This window comes from Cucurbita pepo, chromosome LG02 (genome assembly GCF_002806865.2).
Source record: "Cucurbita pepo subsp. pepo cultivar mu-cu-16 chromosome LG02, ASM280686v2, whole genome shotgun sequence".
NCBI lineage: Eukaryota > Viridiplantae > Streptophyta > Magnoliopsida > Cucurbitales > Cucurbitaceae > Cucurbita > Cucurbita pepo.
In genome coordinates, this window is record NC_036639.1 from 1,342,175 (window position 1) to 1,366,431 (window position 24,257).

The 24,257-nt window shown below is 37.7% G+C and overlaps 7 protein-coding genes across 10 annotated transcripts; 3 read left to right on the forward strand and 4 right to left on the reverse strand.

Annotated features, from left to right (window-relative positions):
- Positions 1–368: 368 nt before the first annotated feature.
- On the reverse strand, positions 369–2,155 carry LOC111788252 (GATA transcription factor 21-like). The gene is made up of 3 exons (XM_023668550.1): positions 1,850–2,155; positions 1,196–1,513; positions 369–909 (listed from the first exon to the last, which is right to left on the reverse strand). The coding sequence occupies exons 1-3, from the start codon at positions 2,051–2,053 to the stop codon at positions 547–549; spliced, it is 885 nt and encodes a 294-aa protein (XP_023524318.1). The 5' UTR covers positions 2,054–2,155; the 3' UTR covers positions 369–546.
- A 693-nt stretch (positions 2,156–2,848) lies between these two features.
- On the reverse strand, positions 2,849–3,900 carry LOC111788296 (GATA transcription factor 21-like). Its single transcript, XM_023668620.1, has 2 exons — positions 3,595–3,900; positions 2,849–3,258 (listed from the first exon to the last, which is right to left on the reverse strand). The coding sequence occupies exons 1-2, from the start codon at positions 3,796–3,798 to the stop codon at positions 2,875–2,877; spliced, it is 588 nt and encodes a 195-aa protein (XP_023524388.1). The 5' UTR covers positions 3,799–3,900; the 3' UTR covers positions 2,849–2,874.
- Positions 3,901–6,722: 2,822 nt separating this feature from the next.
- LOC111788207 lies at positions 6,723–9,639 on the forward strand. Of its 2 annotated transcripts, none has more exons than XM_023668476.1 (2): positions 6,723–7,921; positions 9,573–9,639. In XM_023668476.1, exon 1 carries the CDS (start codon positions 6,768–6,770, stop codon positions 7,914–7,916), a length of 1,149 nt encoding a protein of 382 aa, XP_023524244.1. In that variant the 5' UTR covers positions 6,723–6,767; the 3' UTR covers positions 7,917–7,921; positions 9,573–9,639. The 2 variants fall into 2 exon arrangements, with proteins under 2 accessions (XP_023524244.1, XP_023524243.1); XM_023668475.1 differs by lacking the exon at positions 9,573–9,639 and adding an exon at positions 8,443–8,633.
- On the forward strand, positions 9,638–10,387 carry LOC111787612 (NDR1/HIN1-like protein 6). Its single transcript, XM_023667629.1, has one exon. The coding sequence runs from the start codon at positions 9,638–9,640 to the stop codon at positions 10,385–10,387; it is 750 nt and encodes a 249-aa protein (XP_023523397.1).
- Positions 10,388–11,203: 816 nt separating this feature from the next.
- Positions 11,204–13,834, forward strand: LOC111788170 (UDP-sulfoquinovose synthase, chloroplastic). Its single transcript, XM_023668420.1, has 3 exons — positions 11,204–11,365; positions 11,958–13,043; positions 13,201–13,834. Exons 2-3 carry the CDS (start codon positions 11,991–11,993, stop codon positions 13,600–13,602), a joined length of 1,455 nt encoding a protein of 484 aa, XP_023524188.1. The 5' UTR covers positions 11,204–11,365; positions 11,958–11,990; the 3' UTR covers positions 13,603–13,834.
- A 718-nt stretch (positions 13,835–14,552) lies between these two features.
- Positions 14,553–18,991, reverse strand: LOC111788117 (ATP-dependent zinc metalloprotease FTSH 4, mitochondrial). The gene is made up of 7 exons (XM_023668323.1): positions 18,717–18,991; positions 18,239–18,329; positions 17,815–18,078; positions 17,312–17,545; positions 17,096–17,220; positions 16,391–16,867; positions 14,553–15,804 (listed from the first exon to the last, which is right to left on the reverse strand). Exons 1-7 carry the CDS (start codon positions 18,741–18,743, stop codon positions 14,878–14,880), a joined length of 2,145 nt encoding a protein of 714 aa, XP_023524091.1. The 5' UTR covers positions 18,744–18,991; the 3' UTR covers positions 14,553–14,877.
- Positions 18,992–19,933: 942 nt separating this feature from the next.
- On the reverse strand, positions 19,934–21,732 carry LOC111788217 (zinc finger protein MAGPIE-like). 3 transcript variants are annotated; one of them, XM_023668494.1, is made up of 5 exons: positions 21,716–21,732; positions 21,516–21,580; positions 21,287–21,412; positions 20,802–21,198; positions 19,934–20,663 (listed from the first exon to the last, which is right to left on the reverse strand). In XM_023668494.1, exons 3-5 carry the CDS (start codon positions 21,378–21,380, stop codon positions 20,096–20,098), a joined length of 1,059 nt encoding a protein of 352 aa, XP_023524262.1. In that variant the 5' UTR covers positions 21,381–21,412; positions 21,516–21,580; positions 21,716–21,732; the 3' UTR covers positions 19,934–20,095. The 3 variants fall into 3 exon arrangements, with proteins under 3 accessions (XP_023524262.1, XP_023524264.1, XP_023524263.1); XM_023668496.1 differs by lacking the exon at positions 21,716–21,732 and having other exon boundaries at positions 21,287–21,404; positions 21,516–21,651; XM_023668495.1 differs by lacking the exon at positions 21,716–21,732 and having other exon boundaries at positions 21,528–21,630.
- Between the last annotated feature and the right edge of the window lie 2,525 nt (positions 21,733–24,257).

A 24,257-nucleotide genomic window follows, 5' to 3' on the forward strand; every position in this document is an offset into this window, starting at 1 on the left:
TACACTTGCTTCAAACCTCTTTTACTTCTTTTCATATTAGTTAGATTTTTACTACTCTTGTTCTGTCAATACAAGTTGTATGACTATTCACCAAAATCACATCTATTCTTGATAAAATGTTGAGATATAACTATTTGTCAATATATGTATATATACATGCAATCAAATACGGGTTTATTGCTTATTTGTTTTTAGCCTATAACGAATCCAAACATTTTATGGTAAACATAACTCAAGGCTCGACTATACGTTAAGATTGTCTCATACGACTAACTTATATGTTGAGTTAGAACAAGTATCGCACAATCACTGTCCCACTAGTAAGAGTGCAATTGTTACATTTGGCACCATTCTCGAACCGACCAACGAACAACAAACGAATAAGATACGCTTGTATTCAGACTAACTTAAAAACAATACAATTAGTAGCTCAATGTAGAAACCTTTTACGTTATTATCATCATTAATTAAAGATTCAATCACAAAGCTGCAAAATCTCCGACATGCACACTAAAAAAACACACACAGATTTTGAAAGTGCATGTCTCAACAGGTGTGAACAAGACCACAAGAAAGCTCCATCAAAAGAATGGCGGCTTCTTCCTCATCTCTTGGAAACACCCTCCCAAAAGCAGAACCATTTTTGCTCAAACGTAAAACGCCGTCGTTCCTCCCTTCACTTTGAGACTCCAAACACTTCTCTCCCATATTCCTATTATTGCCCTTCTTCTTCTTCACTTCCTCATCATCATCATCATCTCCATGCCAACTCAAACGTGATTTCTTCTCCTTGTGCAACTCCTTCCCGGACGCCGCCGCCACGACTGCCCCGCCCCCACCGCCATTTGCAGCTTCCGCCATTGCTCGCCTTGCCTTCCTCTGCCGGATCCCACATGCATTGCATAGCGACTGTCACCCAAAAGAGAAACGATCAAATCAAAAGCAAAGTCATGCAAGCTTACACTGACAGTATCATGTCATCCTCATATTATTGAATAATTTATCGTTAGCCTAAATGTATCGTTACGATGAACAAAAAACAAGACGATATCATTATACGAAAAATCTAGACCGAACGAGAAAAAACAAAGAAATGGGTCAAGTTGTAGTAGAAATATACAAAAAGGGTTTAATTTTTTTGGGGTTTTGGGACAGTAAAATTAAAGTAATTTGTCAGATAGAGAAGGGGAATGACCTTAGGGCCTTGAGGACCACTGCGCCATAGAGGAGTTGTCGTGGTGTTACAATCACTGCAAACCCTAACACCATTTGAACTACAACATGATCTTCCTTCATTATTATTGCTTCTTCTACCAGCCGCCGCCACCGCCGCCGCCGCCGCCTGATCTGAATTTCCACCGCCAACTTTCATCATCTTTTGCATCAATCTCATCTTTGAAGACATCCAGTATTTTGCAGCTGACCCATTATCTCCTTTTTTGATTTGATACTCATCTAGTTGCTGTTCTTGATGATCAATATCTGTTCTTGATCCATCAATGCTTTTTTCACCCTATATATATGTATCAAAACAATAATCAATCTTCAAATATATTGAATTACACGAAGAAACTAGAAAAAATTGTATGAACAATCAAAACAAGTGAAAAAAAATTGTGTGAACAATCAAATCAATCACTTGTTGGATCAAATTCATAAACGAATGATACTAATGTTAAGAACGAGAAGCTCTGATACTATGTTAAGAATAAGAAGCTTTCATACTATGTTATCCACTCTTATTAATGGAATTTTCTCACTCCTAATATAATATCGGAGATTCTTATTCTTAATAAATCAAAATCACGAGTGAATTGAAACGATGAAGATTGAGGTTGTGGGTAATTGCCTGGTTTTGATGATGATGAAGATCCATTCTTTGATGATCATGTTGAGTGGCACTAGAAGTAAAGCAAGTGGCAAAAGCAAGGTGTGAAGAAGCAGCTGCAACTTGGGAGGTAGAGGGGAAGATATAGAGTTTAAGATCGGGATGTTGTTCTTCGTGTTCTTCGTGTTCTTCGTGTTTCGCCATTAATGGATAGAGAGAGTTCATGGGAGAGATGGAGAGAGAGAGAGAGAGAATGGGTTGATTATTTGTGTCCAGAAAAGTGGGCAGTAAGTGATAGGGTAATGAAAGAGAACAAAAGGGGTTGATGGAGAGGGCTTATAAAGGGAAGAACCACTTCACGTGAGTAGCTTCTTTAAACCCCTCTCCCATATAAGGACACCCTAAAAGGTTGTGTAGAATGCTACAATTCGACACCAAATTATGCTATGCTACAACACTCCACTTGCAGAATGTTCTTCAAAACTCATTATTAACCATATCGTAATCCATCAAAACGGTGACTACAAATTAACCGTAATTCATTGTACCATCCACTTAAAGGTTAGATGTTCAAACCCTTGTTTCGATGGTATTAAAGCAAGTAATTTGTCCTATGTTTGAATCCAACGCCCAACACCGACATCATCTTGTTGGGTCTTATACTAATTTCTAGGAGTATTCGTGAGTTGGGTTTGGTGGGATCGAGACATTTTCTTTAGACTTAACCCAATTGTTCAAACTCAAACAATTACTATTACATAATTAACCAAACCCAACTCAAAGTTCGAGTTGTCTCGTTCCGAATCTAACCCAGCTCAAATAAGTTCATAATACAATCAAGATCTAACTAGGGCCGATCAGATTTTTTGAACACTACTATTATTTATAAACTCACAAAATCCAAAACCACCCACCACATAAAAATGTGATTAAACATGAAAAATCTAAAAAAAATGAGATGGGTAAGAAAGAAAACATATGGTGTGGATGATGAACATGCATGCATCTTGCCCNGTCAAGTTGTAGTAGAAATATACAAAAAGGGTTTAATTTTTTTGGGGTTTTGGGACAGTAAAATTAAAGTAATTTGTCAGATAGAGAAGGGGAATGACCTTAGGGCCTTGAGGACCACTGCGCCATAGAGGAGTTGTCGTGGTGTTACAATCACTGCAAACCCTAACACCATTTGAACTACAACATGATCTTCCTTCATTATTATTGCTTCTTCTACCAGCCGCCGCCACCGCCGCCGCCGCCGCCTGATCTGAATTTCCACCGCCAACTTTCATCATCTTTTGCATCAATCTCATCTTTGAAGACATCCAGTATTTTGCAGCTGACCCATTATCTCCTTTTTTGATTTGATACTCATCTAGTTGCTGTTCTTGATGATCAATATCTGTTCTTGATCCATCAATGCTTTTTTCACCCTATATATATGTATCAAAACAATAATCAATCTTCAAATATATTGAATTACACGAAGAAACTAGAAAAAATTGTATGAACAATCAAAACAAGTGAAAAAAAATTGTGTGAACAATCAAATCAATCACTTGTTGGATCAAATTCATAAACGAATGATACTAATGTTAAGAACGAGAAGCTCTGATACTATGTTAAGAATAAGAAGCTTTCATACTATGTTATCCACTCTTATTAATGGAATTTTCTCACTCCTAATATAATATCGGAGATTCTTATTCTTAATAAATCAAAATCACGAGTGAATTGAAACGATGAAGATTGAGGTTGTGGGTAATTGCCTGGTTTTGATGATGATGAAGATCCATTCTTTGATGATCATGTTGAGTGGCACTAGAAGTAAAGCAAGTGGCAAAAGCAAGGTGTGAAGAAGCAGCTGCAACTTGGGAGGTAGAGGGGAAGATATAGAGTTTAAGATCGGGATGTTGTTCTTCGTGTTCTTCGTGTTCTTCGTGTTTCGCCATTAATGGATAGAGAGAGTTCATGGGAGAGATGGAGAGAGAGAGAGAGAGAATGGGTTGATTATTTGTGTCCAGAAAAGTGGGCAGTAAGTGATAGGGTAATGAAAGAGAACAAAAGGGGTTGATGGAGAGGGCTTATAAAGGGAAGAACCACTTCACGTGAGTAGCTTCTTTAAACCCCTCTCCCATATAAGGACACCCTAAAAGGTTGTGTAGAATGCTACAATTCGACACCAAATTATGCTATGCTACAACACTCCACTTGCAGAATGTTCTTCAAAACTCATTATTAACCATATCGTAATCCATCAAAACGGTGACTACAAATTAACCGTAATTCATTGTACCATCCACTTAAAGGTTAGATGTTCAAACCCTTGTTTCGATGGTATTAAAGCAAGTAATTTGTCCTATGTTTGAATCCAACGCCCAACACCGACATCATCTTGTTGGGTCTTATACTAATTTCTAGGAGTATTCGTGAGTTGGGTTTGGTGGGATCGAGACATTTTCTTTAGACTTAACCCAATTGTTCAAACTCAAACAATTACTATTACATAATTAACCAAACCCAACTCAAAGTTCGAGTTGTCTCGTTCCGAATCTAACCCAGCTCAAATAAGTTCATAATACAATCAAGATCTAACTAGGGCCGATCAGATTTTTTGAACACTACTATTATTTATAAACTCACAAAATCCAAAACCACCCACCACATAAAAATGTGATTAAACATGAAAAATCTAAAAAAAATGAGATGGGTAAGAAAGAAAACATATGGTGTGGATGATGAACATGCATGCATCTTGCCCTCATGCCCTCTTGCTTGCCCTCTTGCTTGCCCTCTTGCTTGCCCTCTTGCCCTAGCCAGCGCTCAAGTGTAGCCAAAGACAATAAATTTATGGAGGACAGGACAAGGCGATGGACAGAGTGCTGACATCCTTCAAATTTTCCAGTCCCCACAGCCACAGCCCACAGCCCACAGCCATAGCCACAGCCACAGCTCACAGCCACAGCCACAACAGCATCAACGACATCCCCTCCATCTCAAACATTACCTTCTTTCTTCCCTTTGTCATTACTTCCACAACTTTTACAACAATCCAAAACACCCAACTTTTGTTTAGAAAAGCCATCGTTTTTAACCAACCTGGCTCTTCCTCGTCACATGCCCGACTCAATTGCCCAAAACAAAAACGCAATCATTACTGTATCCAGCTACAAATAATCTAACTTTATATAATAAACTCGGTGCATCTTATTGATATAATCATATAAGCATTTATGATGGTCCATGTCTAAGTGTTAATTTTGTCAAGATTAAATTATAATTATTTAAAAACCAATTTTACCATTTTAATTAAATATTAAAATAAAAAAAGAAATTGTTTTTGGAACCAAATGGGCCTGGGCCATAAACAGGGCCGAATGAAGGGCAACAGAAATACCCAACATGCCCCTCGTTCATAAAAGCCCTAAATCAATCCCATATGAATTGTTATATAAAATAAAATAATAATTTGTGTATTTAACAATTTAAGCATAATTAAATAAATAATAAAATAATATGGACGGTAATTAAAAGTCGGCGAATATTCGAATATTATAATTATTAATCTATTTTAGCTTAGGTTTCCCTTTTGCAGGTCTAGGGAGCAATTTCAGTAGATTTCGGCTGCTGCATGTTTCATCCCCTTTTTCACAATTTTTCTTTCTTTTTCTTCTTTTAAAATACCATTTTTTTAAAATAATAAAAAAAATAAAATATTAATCAGATACGAGATTGAAACATTTTTATAAGGGTGTTAGCGGTGAGCGGTGAGCTTGAGCTATAACAAATGGTATCAAAACTAGACACAGGACAGTGTGTCACCGAGAACACTAACCCCAAAGGAAGATGGATTACGAGATCTCACATGGTTGTAGATGAGATCGAAATATTTAGCCTAATAATAATATAAATTGAAAATAATTTTAAATTTTAAAATTTGCAAACTTTACGTATTTCATAATTGTTCCTTAGGTTAGTTTTTATCCCATAATTTGCAACTTCTAGATCCCATGATACTTATAACTTGGGGGTATCATGTGAAATTAAATAATATATATATTTCATGTCGGTACTTCACAAGGCAACCCACTTCAAATTTTGAATATTCATCACATTATCAAACATTTAATATTATTTTATATTCCAAAGTCAACTGGTTGATGTCCATAATTTATTATTTTATTATTTTATAAGCGAAAATGAAATATAATCAAATTTCATATCTTTTATATTGTGACATTTAATATATAAATTTATAAGTATGGGAGATAAAGATGGGTTGAATAGATCTAATAATCAATTATAAAATATTTATCACATACATATTACGTGGTGTATAAAAAAATTAAAATTTAAAAATATATATTTATTTTATAAATAAAATAATAAGAAAATCATTTAAAATTGAAGCTCTAATTACATTAAAATTTTATTTTTCTCTAATTTATCCACTTATTTTAATTTTAAATTGGATATTTTGTCATACACAAAAGACACGTATTAGATGAAGATGTCAGTTAAGGGAACTAAATGGACGGTTTTATGAGATTAGGTAATTAAAATGGCTTTAATAAAGAGTTAAAGACAAATTATGGCGATGACCCAAAACGCAGCGTTTTTTAGTCATTGGCTTCAGTTGATTCCTTGTCCCCATCACTCCACTTTAGTAAATCCCAATTATGACCTCACGTCTACCCTTATACCTCATCTCCTAGGCCTCGTTTCAATTTCTCTACTCTCTCCGCCGTCTCTCTGCCGAAAAAGGGATTTTTCCAAAGCCGATCTTGATTTATTTAACGTTGTTGTTTTTGATTTCTTCTATTCAGTGTGGTATTGCGAGCGTTTTTGCAGTCGGCGATTCAGATCTCTGTAAGTGTTACTTATTCGAAANCCCATCGAATCTCTCCCATTTCCTCTCCTCCCTCTCTGCCCTGTTTCCGCCATGTTCGCTGAATCTGTTTCTTCCACTCTCTCCATATGGACCTCCATCAACAGTTGGTTCACGCCCACTGTTCTCTTCGTCGTTCTCAACCTCGTGATCGGCACCATTGTTATTGCTTCCAACTTAGGTGGCCCTCAGAAAAATCACCGCCATCCTTCCGATCCTGACCAGTTTCAGTACCTCCACAGATCGCCTTCTATGCTTCAGAGGCTCAAATCGTTTAATCCTTATTCGTATAGATCCGAAGAGCCGGCCACTCTGTTCGAGAAACTGCCTGGAAATGAAACTCATTATGCTACTTTTGAACATCCGCAACTCGTTAGGTCTCCTTCTGTTCTTCAGCGGTTTAAATTTAGTTTTGCAGGTTATAAATCGGAAGAGTCTTTCCAATCTCCACCGCCGGCAACTGTGGTCGAGAAATCGCCTGTGAACGAGACTCATTATGCTAGTTTTGAACATCCGCAACTCGTTAGGTCTCCTTCTGTGTTTCAACGGTTTAAGTTTAGCTTCTCAGGCTACAAATCCGAGGAGTCTTTCGACTCTCTACTGCCGGCAACTGTGGATGAGAAACCGCCTGCAAACGAGATTCATTATGCTAAGTTCGAACATCCGCAACTCGTTAGGTCTCCTTCTATGCTTCAGCGGCTCAAGTTTAACTTCTATGGCTTTAGATCGGAGGATTCTTCTCAATATACGCATCCGTCTGTTACTGCGGTTCAGAAAATCGAGAAGGTCCAGATCGGGCGGGAAGAGGCGGTGCCGAAACGAGCGGAGGATGAAGAAATGGACGAAGATCAAGAACCGACGATGGACGAGGTTTACAGTAAACTCCATGGCGATCACTTCACCAGAACAAAATCCGACACAAAGCCGACTGCCGGTGAGATTCCAACAAAACTGCCGAGGAAAATGAAGAAATCAGCGAGTTCGAAATCTGCATTCTCGCATTTCGAAGCGGATGAAATCGTGGAGAGTCGCCGTCCAGCCACAGTGAATGAAGGAAGAGCGAAAATGACAGAGATAGACGAGGGAGTAGACGCAAGGGCCGACGACTTCATCAACAGATTCAAGCAACAGTTGAAATTACAGAGGCTGGAATCCATTCTCAAGTACAAAGATATGATCAGCAGAGGGAACAACGCGAAATAGAGAAGGTAAACAAAAAGTAATTTCAAACTCTCTTGGGGCGGGGTTTTCTAATTTTTGATATTCTCAAGGATTAGTGTGAAATTTCATATAAATTGGACTCCACCATCTAAACCCTAAAAGAAGAACAAAAAAACAGACCTACTGTTTTAAATATCCCTCTCTCTAACTTTAATTTCCTGTATTCTTTTCTTTAATGCCCCTCAAGTTTGGCCTTCACCTATTTCCCGTCACCAATGTTGATAAATTCGTTTCCAGTTACGTCCCTCCATAACACCCATCCCATAAGCTGTCATTTATTGCTCCATCCCGATAATCTGACAGACAGGTCATTGTATGAGGAGTGGGGGTAGGGGTAGTTTAGTAAATAGACATGGGATCTCATGTTGCACGTGGGGGAAAACGCCACTAGCGCCGTTTTGATTTAAGAAGTAATTAATTAATTCGGAAATTGATAGATTTAGGGGGGAAAAAAAGATGCTTAATTGTGATGGAAGTAACGTGTTTCAAAAAATTTAAATGGGAACAGGCTGGGCGATTGGAGAAGCATTAAAGTTTAACGGGCCAAGGTTTGGGCCCATTTAAACAACTGGGTCAGGCCCAAATACAAATTAATAGGCCCACGAAGATCCAATTAGTTATCTTCCTCCCGGCTCGAGGCTTAGTTCTCATGTGTCTTGCATTGACTTTTTGAATTTATGTTTCGTTTCTAATTTCTAATTTTATTTCACTTAAGACGTTCTTTTATTATTTATTTTGGTTCAAACAATTAGAGAAAAAATATAGAATAACTTTTAAAAGAAATATAAGGAATATTTATGCTTTGATTTTTGTTCAAGAAAGTTATGACTACTATGGACATAGAAAATAAAGTAATAAAGGAATTTCAAATAATTTCAAAAATAAAATTATTTGCTTTTTTATATCATAAGCTAAGTATCAAAAGAATTTTTGGTATAATCAAAAGCTTATAATAATTTATTTATTTATTGAAAAGTGTCGGTGGTTCAAGTGAAAAAAAAAATTACATTGTTACTTTTACTGGATTTGGATTGGCGGAAAGGAAATCTCACCTTTTTAATTACCATAATTTATTACGCTAATTTGTTGCCTTTTTGTTTAAGCAAATCCAACCTACTGATTACGATTAGTATCCTAATTACTGGGCCCCACTTTTTTTTTTAACATCTATTTATTTATAATTACTCTCGTCCAATCAACTGCTTCCAAGTGTAATTGTAATTGTAGTTGTAACCGCGTGTGATCCCACCTCCCATTTCTGAAACATTGTCCATTCACGTGTCTTCACTATCCACGTCACCTATTTCCTTTTTTTTTTTTTTTTTTTTTTTTTTTTTTTTTAAAAAAAAAAAAAAAAAAAGAGTTCTCATTTTTAATTAAATTTCCATTCTTTTACTTTTTGTCTTCTTATTTATATTTCTGGACTTTAAATTTTTTAAAATATTTTATAATTATCCTCTAATTTTCATAAATTTTGGATAATAAGTTGGGTTTAGATGGGAGAAAAGGAATCGGCAACACGAAGGCTTAAAACGGAAGCTTGGAATTTAGGTTGAAAAAAAAAAGAGAAGGAGAAATTAATTAATTATTTATTTATTTATTTTTAGAAAGATAGGAACTAATCCAAGCAACTCACAGATTCCGAGTTGCAGAGAAGCATTCAGCAAATTTCTTCTTCTTCTTCTTCTTCTTCTTCAATTACCATGTCTGCCGCCGCTCACCCTACCTCCAAGCCCGCCGTCAACGGCGCCGCGCCAGCCTCATCTTCCAAACCACAATTCCGTCAACAACCATACCGCTACCGCCGCAATCACCACCGCAGCCGCCGTAATCTCTGCTGCTGTTTCTGCTTTTGGACCATCATCATTGTCCTAGGGCTAGCGCTTCTAGCCGCAATTACTGGCGCCGCCCTCTACGTCTTGTACCGTCCTCACCGTCCTCAATTCACAATCTCCTCCCTCCGAATTTCGAAGCTCAATCTCACAATTGCCGCGGATTCCTCCGCCTCATACCTCTCGTCTCTCTTCAATCTCACTCTCTCATCCTTTAACCCTAATTCCCACATCACATTCTCATACGACCCCTTCACTCTGTCCTGTTTATCCCATTCTGTTCTCCTCGGCAATGGTTCGATCCCAGAGTTCACCAGCGCCACCAATAACCAGACGGTATTCCGAGCCCTAATATCCGGCGCCAGAGATCTGGACGCGGATTCCGTTACGAGCCTCAGATCGGATCTGAAGAAGAAAGGAGGCGCCCCTCTGACGATCGAAATGGACACGAAAGTGAACGTGAAAATCGGCAAAGTGAAAAGCAAAAAAGTGGGAATCAGAGTAACATGTGATGGAATCAAAGGAACTCCGCCGAAGGGGAAATCGCCGACGGTGGCCTCTGTTCTTGACGCCGCCTGCAAAGTTGATCTCCGGATTAAAATCTGGATATTCACTCTCTGATCAGTCGGTAACAAATATTATATATATTATCCGTTTTTTCTATTTTTTGTATTTTTTTTTAGAGATATTAAAAAAAAAGGATAAAAAATTTGAGGTTTGTGAGGAGTGATTGGTCAGTAAAAAGTTAGCCTTTTCTTTTTCTTCTACTTTTTACTTTTTACTTTTTACCTTTTGGTGAATACAATGGATGAAATTGATTGAAATTTTCCTATACTAAAATTAATTCACATTTAAAATATTAAAATTTTCCTAATACATTTATTTCTTCCAATTTTTATCTACTTATTAAGTGAATATATAAATAACCTCTCGTGTCACATTTACGACATATAATAGCTTCCCGCTACTTTGAGTTTAAACTTCCGAGATCTTCCTTTTAATTTTTTTAATTACATAAATAATAAAATTTTAAAAAAAAATTGTTATTTTGTAATTTAGTAACTAATGTTAATTAATATATTAGTTAATTTGTGGTGGAAGACTAAAATTGTATTATACTTTTATTTTTTATTTTTTATTTTTGTTTAAAATTTTAAATGTATACATATATTATTATTTTATATTTATAAATAATGTTCGTTTAAAAAAAAAAAAAAGATATGGAGCTCGAAGATATACGGAGTATCATATGTTATGTATGCATGGTGTGGACTCGACCATAGAAATATTAAATTTAGAACAAACTTTTTTAAAGAATTAAAAGATAAAATATGAGATTTAAAAAAAAAAAAAAAAACACAAATTATATATTTAAACATTTTAATAATATAATGTTTTATTGAAAAATAAAATTATAACATTTAATAAGGGTATAGGTCGAATATGCGAACGGCAGGATAAGCCGAATATGCTCTTAGCCACGATTTAGATTCTAGCTCCTCCAAGACAGCGAGCCAAAAGTTGTGTTGCTTCTCAGTACCAAATCCTCCCCACTCCAAATTATTCACAGTTCTCAACATTTGGATCAGCTTCACCGCCGTAAGTGACCGTTTCTGAAGATTTCTTCCGACTGATTGAATTGCGGTTTTCCCAAACCCTTCCCTCGAATGTTTTTTTTTTTTTTTTTTTTTTTTTTTTTTTTTTTTTNATGATCGTTCTGGAAAATTCGAGGATGAATCTTCATTTGTGATATGGGGTTTTGAGTATTTTTGTTTTTGTTGTTGTGGGTCATGCTTGTTTTCCATCATACTTCAGCTATGCAGCTTAGGTGTTTGTCTAAATGCCCCCAATAGAGATTTTTGCTGAACGCGTCAGTCCATGACTCTGAAGTTTTTGGTTCTTTGGTTCACGAAGAAATCCCTTTTGTTATTCTATTTGGTGTTGTGTTGAAGTGTTGTTTTATCACTCTGATTCTTACGGAATACCCCACGAATGCGAGTCCGAATGCAAAGAGAAAGAACAAGTTGGGCTTGTTTTTTTTTGCTTCTGCGGCTGTGGGGATACCGAATATCCCGAGATTTCATTCTCACATATTTTTTCTATGAGGGTTTATTGAAGAAACAAGAATCCTAACTGAAGTACCATTGTAGCAGCCATTTGTTATTTGACTAATTGAGTATTGTCTCTGCAGGTTCAAGAGAATTAGTATTGCGTGAACGTTGATATGGCACATGTTCTTTCAACTTCATGCTGTTTGAAGATCTCCTCCTCCAGCAAGAAATCTTACTTTAAACCATCAAATGAGAGTTTAACCTTGTTTTCTGCATCATTGAATTCAAAAACATGTAAATCACTAATGCCAAGGCTTGTCTGGCATGAAAAGAGACTGCCAAGAAAGTGTGTTGTCCGAGCTACCACACTCCCAACGAGCCAGGAAGCCCCCACCACTCAATCCACCTCTGGATCTCTTGATGGGTCAAGTCGATCGTCCAAGGCAAAGCGGGCGATGATCATTGGCGGAGATGGTTACTGTGGTTGGGCTACTGCTCTTCACCTCTCCAAGAAAGGATATGAGGTTGCCATTGTCGACAACCTTGTTCGCCGTCTCTTTGACCAACAGCTCGGTCTGGACTCATTGACTCCTATTTCCTCCATCCATAATCGCATTCGCTGCTGGAAATCTTTAACTGGGCAGACTATTGAACTCTTCATTGGTGATATTTGTGACTTTGAGTTCTTAGCAGAAACCTTTAAATCATTTGAACCTGATGCTGTTGTCCATTTTGGTGAGCAACGTTCTGCTCCATATTCCATGATTGATCGATCAAGAGCTGTATTTACTCAACACAACAATGTGATTGGAACTCTCAATGTGCTTTTTGCTATTAAGGAGTTTAGAGAAGACTGTCATTTGGTGAAGCTGGGGACTATGGGTGAATATGGGACTCCCAATATTGACATTGAAGAAGGTTTCATTACTATAACCCACAATGGAAGAACAGATACTCTACCTTACCCCAAGCAAGCAAGTTCTTTCTATCATCTTAGTAAGGTTCATGATTCACACAATATAGCTTTTACTTGCAAGGCTTGGGGGATCAGAGCTACGGATTTAAACCAAGGGGTCGTTTATGGATTACGAACAGACGAGACTGTAATGCATGAAGAGCTATATAACAGATTTGATTATGATGGGGTGTTTGGGACTGCATTGAATCGTTTCTGTGTTCAGGCTGCTGTTGGCCATCCACTCACTGTATATGGCAAAGGCGGGCAGGTATGATCCACAGCGATGAAGAGTTTTCTTTGAAGCAATTGTCATTTAACCATGATACATGACTAGTGTCCCTTTAGAATTATTATTAACTCGAGCTCATTTTAGCTTCTGATATCATTTCTTGACTAATATCTGTTTTTCCTGATCATGTTTCCAGACCCGAGGATATCTTGACATAAGAGATACAGTGCAGTGCGTAGAACTCGCCATTGCAAATCCAGCGAACCCGGGAGAGTTTCGTGTCTTCAATCAATTTACAGAACAGTTTTCTGTCAATGAACTTGCTGCTCTTGTCACGAAAGCGGGACAGAAGCTCGGGTTAGATGTGCAGACCATATCTGTGCCAAATCCAAGGGTAGAGGCAGAGGAACATTACTACAATGCCAAGCACACCAAACTCGTAGAGTTGGGTCTAAAACCACACCTTCTGTCAGATTCTCTTATTGATTCATTGCTCAACTTTGCTATCAAGTATAAGGATCGTGTCGACACCAAACAAATAATGCCAAGTGTTTCATGGAGAAAAATTGGAGTCAAGCCAAGAACTATCACTGCCTAGCGACGTACTTAATTTATATAGCAGCCGTATCTCGCAGCTTCTGCTAACGGAGTTGTTGTCCCACTCATCTTTTTGTAGGCAGGAGGATATACATCTTAATGAAAGCTCTCCATCAGTATTATCTAAATTTCCTTCCTTATTTTCAGGACGAATACTAAGCTATATGGGTGAGTAGAGCAATATGAGTCGATATTTCTTTATATTTGATCGAATCTATTGACATTTATGACTACACCCAATTGTGTTCTGTTTTTCACTAACATACGGATTTCATAAAAATACTGATGAGAATGTTAACATCAAAAAGTAAATTTTGAGATCCCACGTTGATTGAAGAGGGGAACGAGTGTCAAGGGATGGATTGAGAGATCCCACATCGATTGGAGATGAGAACAACGTAGTACTACTTGATAATTTCTACCAAAGCAAGTTCACTAAAGCGTGAACCGTCCAACCGTCCAATTCATTTGACAGACTAGATCAAACTAAGTATCCAATTCTCCGGCGGCACACGTTCCACGGGAAACCCACATCAAATACATTGTTTGATTAGCACAATGAAGACGAAGCTCGCAACAGGAAACCCACATCAAATACATTGTTTGATTAGCACAATGAAGACGAAGCTCGCAACGGGTATGTCAAAGATCAGTCTCCTTGGCAACCTGGAACACAGCTCAAAAGTCCTTGATAGATGATGATCATATGAGAGGGAAAATTCTAGTGAAGAAATCTGTACCCTTTAGAGCAGCTCATTAGCTTATTTTCCCTGTCTTGCGTAAACCCAGTATAGAAATCAAGAAAGTTCATTGTTAAATAATGTGATTTGCAAATGGAAAGATAGTTTAAAATATTATCTTATTCGAAACTAGGATCATTTGAAATGAACATCATTAAAAATGTGACGGAATGTATCTGAATAAGAAAAGATTTTATTAAAAGAAAAGAACTAAATCAAAGGCAGATGCATGCACCAACGAAGCAACTGAGATGGGAGCCTTATAAGTACTTTTCAACGTATGTATGTGAGAAAATTATTTTTTAAGTATCGAAACAATGGAAGAGAAGCATAAAGAAAAGACAATGAACTCCTCTAACCGCTAACACTGACTGCATTCACCTCTTCTACAGCTAGCAATCGACAATTAGATGCATAGTGATACATAATCTTAGTGGCAGCTACAATCACCCAAAAAAGAGACAACAAGGCAGCAGGGAAGTTACTATATTCACAATGAATAGGAAAAAAGAGCGCAACTGAAAGGGATCATACTGTTAAGATCCAACAGGAGCAATGCCTTTAGCCTTGGCTGCAGCAGTTGCCGCTGCGGCGGCGGCTGCAGCTGCCGCAGATGCAGCAGGGTTTGGTGCTGAGGGTGGCACAGGGTTGGACTGCGAGCTACTCTGAGTGGAAACTAATTGTTGATGTTGTTGTTGATGCTGCTGCTGAGAGTTTACTTGTGCAAGAAGAGCCATGATCTGAGTACCAGAGAGTGTTTCATGTTCAAGCAAAGCATTTGCAAGGGCATGGAGCTCCTTGTTATGGGTGGTAAGAATTGTTTTTGCATTGGCATAGGCCGCTCCTAAGAAGTTCTTCACTTCCTTTTCAATAAGAAGCCTTGTTTCTGTGCTCATGCTTTTCCCATTGTCGTCATAATTGTGAGCGACAAGCCCAACTTCTTTGCTCATTCCATACTTGGTAACCATAGCTCTAGCGAGAGAAGTTGCTTGTTGCAAATCAGATGAGGCACCAGAAGTAACTTCATTTTCTCCAAAAATGAGCTCTTCTGCAACTCGCCCTCCCATGCAAACATCGAGGCGGGCAAGCATCTGTTTCCGGGAGACACTAGTCTCATCCTTATCAGGCAATTGTGCAACCATGCCAAGAGCCATTCCTCTTGGAACAATTGTGGCCTTATGAACTGGAAGCGCTCCATCTGTGTGAATTGCCACAAGGGCATGCCCACCCTCATGGAATGCAGTCAATTTTCGCGACTCATCAGAAATGACAGCAGACTTGCGCTCACTTCCCATCATAATCTTGTCCTTTGCAAATTCCAGATCATCCATGCTCACTGCTTTAGCACCATCCATTGCAGCCTTTAAAGCAGCTATGTTGACTAAATTTGCAAGATCAGCACCAGAAAAACCAGGAGTTCCTCTAGCAATGATCATCATATCGACATCATCTGCCTTCAATATCTGTAGAAGTAATGTCATAATCATAATTACTGTGCATAAAAAGCAAACCTGGAACTAAAATACTGGCTGGTCCTAGCTGGCTAAAATGTTGCTAAGATTTAAATGAACAAAAAATTATGACAAAATCCGTTTCCAACCGCAAAACCTACCCAAGGACAGAAGTTCAATCTCAGAACTATATTTGATGTTAAGAGGTTCAGATTACAACCTTACTTGAGCAGTACCTGTTCTATAAAGTTGTACAAGTGTGTCCTTGAGGACAAGGTTCATGCCTAGCTAAAAAATACAGAAAATTGGAATAGCATAAATTAAACTATTGACGCATAATAAGACAAGATTGAGATCATAGTCAAAATATCATCACATAATATCTAAGACATGAATAAAAATCAATGCACGTCCTCATATTGGAAAAGGGTAGAGGCATAAGCCATAACGCAGCATGAAGCATGACTATTGTACCTTACCATCACTACGGCATGCAATACGACTATATTACTATTTCAGTATAGCTCAGCACTGGCAGACATGGTTGAGACGCAGGTTCTACAACCAAAGCAATAGTTAGGAATGAAGAAAATTCTACCTTGGACATATGTGACTCCAGGATCTGCCTTCGTCCTTCAACATCTGGATTAGGTACAACAATATGCCGATCAAATCGACCCGGTCTAACTAATGCCTTGTCCAAAGACTCTGGAAAGTTGGTTGCTGCAATGACAATTATTCCTTCATTTTGCTTGAAACCATCAAGTTCAACAAGTAACTGGTTAAGAGTCATTTTCATGTACTGTTGGTCCTTGGGGTTACGGCTTCCACCAATGGCATCAATCTCGTCAATGAAAATAATACATGGTGACCTCTTCTTTGCAGCTGAAAATAAATCCCTCACTCTTCTAGCCCCAACACCAACAAACATCTCTTCAAACTCACTGCCACTGCAGGAGAAGAATGGTACCCCAGCTTCTCCAGCAATTGCTCTTGCTAACATTGTCTTGCCAGTGCCAGGTGGGCCAACAAGTAGAACACCTTTTGGGAGTTTGCCGCCCAAACGAGTGAACCGCTATAGGGTAATCAATTAAAATAAGATTAAAAAAATTAATTGCTGAAGGAGGTGAGAACCGGAGGGCATTGCCTAGCATTTAGAGAATCACGAGAACTAGCTAGAAATGATGGAAATTGATATAAATTAAATGACGAATAGAATAAAACATCAAACTCAGCTTGTGATAATGCAGTCACAAGAAAAGAGACACGCCTATAAAATTATAATCTGAAGACGTAAATTTACCTTGGGATCTCGAAGGTAGTGAACAATTTCTTCAAGCTCTGCCTTAGCCTCATCCACACCCTTGACATCATTGAATTTTGTATTAGATTCCATGCTAGGTTGCACTTCTTCATTCAAACCCAGACCTATATAGTTAAGATGATCAAAGAAGATATTATTTCCCTGATTCCAATACATATTTCTATAATACATCCGTTCAAGAACAGAGAAACCAACCTTTGCTAATTCCTCTATCCTCAATGAGTGCTCCTACACCAGAAATCAATAGAAAGGCCAGTGCAATAGTGCGAATTGTACGCCAGAGCTGCTCCTTAAATTGCCCCCCTTCAGACGCCACCATATGGATGGGAGCACTTGAGGTTCCAAGAATACCGTCTTTTGACTGTTTACCAACATTACTGAAAGCCGCTATGCTACCAATGCTTCCCTCTCCCCTAGATGCATTTAAGCCTACAAAAATAAGCCAAATACATGTTAGTTAAAGACTCATACGTCACTCGAAAGTTCACATCTTTTTGAGACGGACGGGAGGGGGGGGACGTGCATAAGCAATTTCATTCAGCACTCGCACAACGATGAAGCTTCTTGATACCACCCTAAAATGTAAAATTTATGAACCATTGGAAAAGCGAACGTAAGATAAACACAGATATAAAATAAATAAGAGAGAAGATAAATGGAAACAATAAAACTAAAACAAACAAATGTGATAAAACCACCTCTCTGCAATGTCTTAAGTAGTTCACTTTCATCCAGCCTGTCAACTTTCACCAATGCTTTAACATATTCAGAAAGGGCAGTAGCATTGTGGTGCAACGATGGCTGAGTTTCAAATAATCTTATGACAGATTCAGGATCGTTTCGACGGAAGAGTTCTTTAAGATGAGCAACTTCACTGGCCTCATCTGCATCCCGCACTCTTCGAGCTAGGTTCCCGACATAGCTGGACTGATATCTCTTCTGAGACGTCAATAATTCATATACTGCAGAGCAAGAAGGAGGATAAGAAAATAGACATACAGATGATTTAAACCATGCAAGATTGACTTCACACGCATGAAGATTGACATCTGGACAACATAAACATTTTGACATCTCAAATAACACATGAAGATTGATGACCAAAAGCAGAGACAAACTGACCTCCACCACCAACTCCGCCCTTATTGACGGGATAATATGCATTAACCAACGCATTCTTTAACTGTCCGAATTCCAAATTATTCCTCGAAACCTGCAGCATAAAAACACATCCTAAGTCGCATATCACCAAGCTAGAAGCATAAACACTCGTTTTACCACAACGCCAACCTATTGGGTAACCCTAGAAGCTACCAGCGAGGAAATTAAAATAAGCTGCCGCCCTAGGACCAGACATGGATCGAGTAAGGTAAAAACACAAATCTCATAACAAAACACAATAAGTTATGACATCTCCATACACGCAAACAATATCGCAACATCGTTGAAAACAAAAACATTCTCAGAAAAAAAAAACTAGGGTTCCCAGAATGAGAAGATTAAGCTAAAATGAACCCATATCGGCGGTGACCCACATGATTGCAATAAAAAAGACGAAGGATCTGATAGAGTAATAGGCGAAACATTGAACGCAACCCACCCGGGTGATAAGATGCCTCCAAGCCATTCCTTATCGGGCGACGAAAAAGCACAGATCTCCGCGATTCTCAACACTGGGACGCGCCGCGCAAGGCCGGAGAAGAAAGGTTCGTTTCGGGGTTGAAGAAATTAGGGGCGGAAAGAAAGGGAATGGAGATTGAGATAAATGAAGGTGACGAAGAGGTTAGGGGGGAGAATCTACTCCAGTCAGATGGGTTCTGCGATTGTCGCAACGCTTCCTGACCATTACAGGGCAATATCAAATATTTTAAATTCCCGTTTTGCCCCTCTGCCTTGACTCGTTTATTTCTACGAATCCGATTATCCAGACCTAACCCTTCCAACCTCCAAGATTTTTTCCCATCCCCATCAATTTGCTTTGCCGACCTCCTCCTTCCCCCAGCCCAATAGTCGGCCCGTTCTGTAATTGGGCCTTTGGGCCGCATTTGGGCTTTTGTTTCTTTTATTGGGCCTATTCTTTTCTTGCAACAAAAAAGCCCATTTACTAAAACGATTTGTCGGCCTGGTGGTTTCGCCCTAAACGATGTACAGCCAGACGACTTATCGTTCGGTAGTATTTCGGTGGGGGTTTAAGTACCAGTAAAATTTAATAACTTTCTAACCTTAAAATTTTATTCCTCTTAATAAAATATATATTAAATTTTGTATTAGAGTAAATATATATATATATATATATATATATATACACACAAAAAACTTTTTTTGTATATATATAAAATTGAATTTTTTTAATATTTTATTTACGTCTCACTCAAATATTTTAGATGTCATTTTAATCCTGGTATGAAAATAGGTAATTTATTTTGAAATATGTAAAAATTTTAAAACCTTTAAAGGTAATTTATTTTGAAATATGTAAAAAATTTAAAACTTTTAAAGGTAATTTATTTTGAAATATGTAAAAAATTTAAAACTTTTAAAATGCATAATCATAATTTTAAAAAATAAACTCAAATTTTTTTATGATATTGTAAAAATATTTATTTTATAATATTGTCTAGTTTAAGCATGCTTTACTTTAGACTTCTCTAAAAGACCTCGTACTCATAGAAACAGTTTTCTTTAATTATAAATCAATTATCTTCCACTAAATTAACCGATGTGGGATTCGCTTCTAATAATCGTGACATAAATTTCAACCGACCAAAAATCAAAATAAATAAATAATAAATACAAAAATGTCCTTCAGGCTTGACGATGATCATAATTAATGATCTTTTTATTATTAACAAAAACTAATCCTTAGAGAAATTCATACAAAAGCGAAGATTATCTCTTTTGATACACTTTTCTTCAAAACAGTAACAAAAATCCATCTTTTTAAGAAAAAAAGATGACCTAATTAACTTAATTAATTAATTAATCACGCCAAAACATAGTCTGGGTTTGATGATTCAGATGCAATCCAAACATGGAAGAAGAAGAACCCAAATTCAGATGGTCGTTTACTATCTCATTCTCGAACATATGATGATCGGGCTGTCGAGCCAACGCTCTCAACCCCAATAAATCTCTCGTTATCTCCTCCGCGCCACCGCCGCTGCATTTGTCACCATCTTTATTAGCTCGATTATTCATCAATATCCCATTTAGAGCTTCTTCAAAGGATGGTTCTTCAAAAGCCATGATGTTTGGAGAGTTCATTTCCCATGCAGAACCAAACACTGGATTAAGACTCGAACCAGGACCGGCTAACCCGAATCCGATCGAAGTAGGGTTAGGGTTAGGGTTAGGGTTAAAGGGATTGAGGATGTTGGAAGTTGAAGGATAAAAAGGGTCTTGGTTTTCAGTTTTGAGTGAGAATTGGCGCAGTGTTGAGAAAATTGGTTGAATTGGGTTGCTATTGTTCATCGCTGATGATGCAAAATTGGTACTTTCCTGAGCCAACGCATCACAAAAGGCTCTATGGGTTATGAAACTGTCCCTCCTAACAAAAAAAACAACAATCCAAACATAAAAACAACAAATCTTTGTCTCTCGTGTTTTTGTCTATGTTCTTGACATAGAACGAACGCACGCAGTATAGTTCAGTAGATAAGATATTAATAACGTTTTCTCGTGTTACCTGGAGAAAAGGGTTCCACAATCACATCTATACTCTCGAGTGCCACAAATCTTGGAGTGAGCTTTCCAGTCAGATTGAACAGCATATCTCTTCGAACATTTCTCACACTTCCATTTCTTCTCACCGTGCTTCCGACAAAAATGCTTCTTGATTCCAGTAAGATCACCGAGAGCCCTCGACGGGTGATGGTGCACGCAACTCGGCTCGGGACACACGTAAACCTTCTTCCTAACTTCCTTATTGCTTCTTTGTTTTAGCTTCCATGGAAGATTATGCCCTCTTCTATGAAGTTGAAGATTTTGATCTCTTTGAAACCCTTTGTTGCAAATCTCACATATGAATCTATTCGTCGTCAAAAGCGCTTTTGGTGACAAAGCGATCACTTCAGCATCTGGGTCTGACTCAAAATCGAATAAAAAGTTCAAACATAAGATCTCTTGCTACGAACACGAATCATTCATTCATATTCTTAACAAAAACGAAACCTGGATTCCCGGGAAGATTCCGCTTCTTCTTCGACGGTGGCAGTGGCAGCAGCGGCGGATGTTCGTCCACCGTTAAATTCCCTTTCTTCATCATCCTCTTTCACTTCATTAAATTAAACTGAAACCCTAATTCAGAACAAAAAAATGAAAATTATATTAATAAATTGAAGAACAGAAAATAAGTGAAATTCCGCAGGTGGGATTATATGAACACACAAAAAGAAAGAACCTTGTAGAGTACCACTGCCTCTTGAATGTTGTCAACAAACTTTCCTGCTGCCTTCTGCTAAAAGCCTAAAAATCAAGAACCTTTCAGTACAAAAACAATAAAGAAAAAAGACCCATTTCCTTTTTCAAAATAAATACTTAAAAATCATTTTTAAAATAAAAATTAGAGTAGAGAGAGAAAGAGAGGAGAGAGAGAGAGACATTGGTATGCAACAAAGATGGGTGTCATTTTCGTTGTTATGTTCATTTGGTTGAAAATTTAAAGAAAATAATAGAAAAACATGTTCCTCTAATAATTGAATTGCAATAACTTTATAAAGATTTGATTTTTACGAGAACCCTGTTCGATGAACACGACTCTCCGAGCATAGGCTCTCGTAGCTTTGTTTTGGACTTTTCTAGAAGGTCTCGTTACAAACCCATGATCATTTTCTAAATTAATCGAGGTGGGACTTTTATCGAACAAACCCCAGAAGGAAAATGATGTTAAATTTGTAATCTATGTTTGATATTAGGGTTAAGCTAATGAAATGATGAAGCTTTTCATTTGTTGTAAAAAGAACATAAAAAGACAAAAGAAAATTTGAAGTCGTTCACGGGCAAAGTAAAGTAATTTGTAAGGAAAAAGTAAAGTCGTCTCTTTGTGGCGATGTCTGTGCTGTTTCACTGGCATGCATGATTGGTTCAGTCATTCTATTTCACCAAACATGCTCATATTCTCAACCTCTTACAAATTACGAGCGTCCACGACGGTGTGATATTGTCCACGAACCTCTACAGTGGTATAATATTGTCCACTTTAAGCATAAATCTTCCCATCGAATAAAGTACACAGACATGACTCTAGTACCATGTTAGAAATCACGAATCTTCACAATGGTTTGATATTGTCTACTTTGAGTATAAGCTCTCCCATTGAATAAAGTAACACGAGCATGACTCTGATATCATGTGAGAAAACACGAACCTCCACAATGGTATGATATTGTCTACTTTGAGTATAAGCTCTCCCATCGAATGTAGTATATGGGCATGGCTCTGATATCATGTTAGAAAACACAAACCTCCACAATGGTATGATATTGTCTACTTTGAGTATAAGCTCTCCCATCGAATGTAGTATATGGGCATGGCTCTGATATCATGTTAGAAAACACAAACCTCCACAATGGTATGATATTGTCTACTTTGAGTATAAGCTCTCCCATCGAATGTAGTATATGGGCATGGCTCTGATATCATGTTAGAAAACACAAACCTCCACAATGGTATGATATTGTCTACTTTGAGTATAAGCTCTCCCATCGAATGTAGTATATGGGCATGGCTCTGATATCATGTTAGAAAACACAAACCTCCACAATGGTATGATATTGTCTACTTTGAGTATAAGCTCTCCCATCGAATAAAGTAACACGAGCATGACTCTGATATCATGTTAGAAAACACAAACCTTCACAATGGAATGATATTGTCTACTTTGAGTATAAGCTCTCCCATTGAATAAAGTACACGAGTATGACCCTGATATCATATCAGAAAACACAAACATCCACGATGGTATGATATTGTTCACTTTGAGTATAAGCTCTTCTATCGAATAAAGTACACGAGCATGACTCTGATATCATGTTATAAATCAAGAATCTCCACAGTGCTATGATATTGTCCACTTTGAGTATGAGCTCTCGTGACTTTACTTTTGTTTTTCTCGAAATACCTCGTACTAATGGAGATGTATTCCTTACTTACAAACTCATGATTAATCCTATGATTATCCGACGTGGAACTCATATCCCAACAATCCTGAACAAACCCCGGTTCTACAAGCTAAGGTTATACCCCCATCAAACACACACTCTCTCTCTTTCACGTTCATTTTTGGTTTAGAAAATCAAGAAGACAGAAAACAAGGAGAGGTCATTTTCAAGTGTTTTTTGGAATGAAAAAAAGGGTGAAAGAGAGAGAGAATGGAAAGGGATGGATAAGAGTGAGGTTAGCTGGCTGGCCGGCTACGGCTGAGGTCGGTCCCCGGTGCGGCGGTACCGCCCAACCCATAACCAGTAGTCTCTGCACTCTTCAGCCTGTGATAAAGATTGGTGTTTTGTTCTTTTTTACACTCCTAATAATTTCATCTAATTCAAAAACAACCCAACCCCTTCAAACCCAAAAACATAATAATTGAACAACAACACGACACAATAACCCGTTCGGTGCGTTATGGGTGAAATTTGACCAAAGATACGAGCCACAATCAGGAGAGGTAATCAACGCTCCCCTCACTCTCAAATCATAGTCAAACCATTTTTAAAGTTTAGAATTCTGTTAGACACAAAATTGTAAATAGTTCACAAGCTCGTAGACCATTTAACATGCCATTTACAAAAACCAAAACACTGTTCCAATTTCTCATATGTACGTCAACAGTCAGCTAGACCTCCAATAATTTCTCGCTACTCGATGACTAGTACCGTTGAAAGGGACGTTTTTTTTTTTTTGATAGGAATAAAAAATGAAANAAAGGAGACTCCCACATGGGATTAGAGAAGGAGATGGTGAGTGTATACCCCACATGTTGTTTTGAGTTTGAGATTGAAAAAATGTTCCATCCATCTCTAGCTTTTATTGTATTTATAACATTTTGTACCTATTTTACCCTATATTTCCTTTTTTTCGCTTCAATATTTATGTGTTACCATCACCTAAGAGATTTAACCTTTCTATTTTTTTTTTTTTATATATT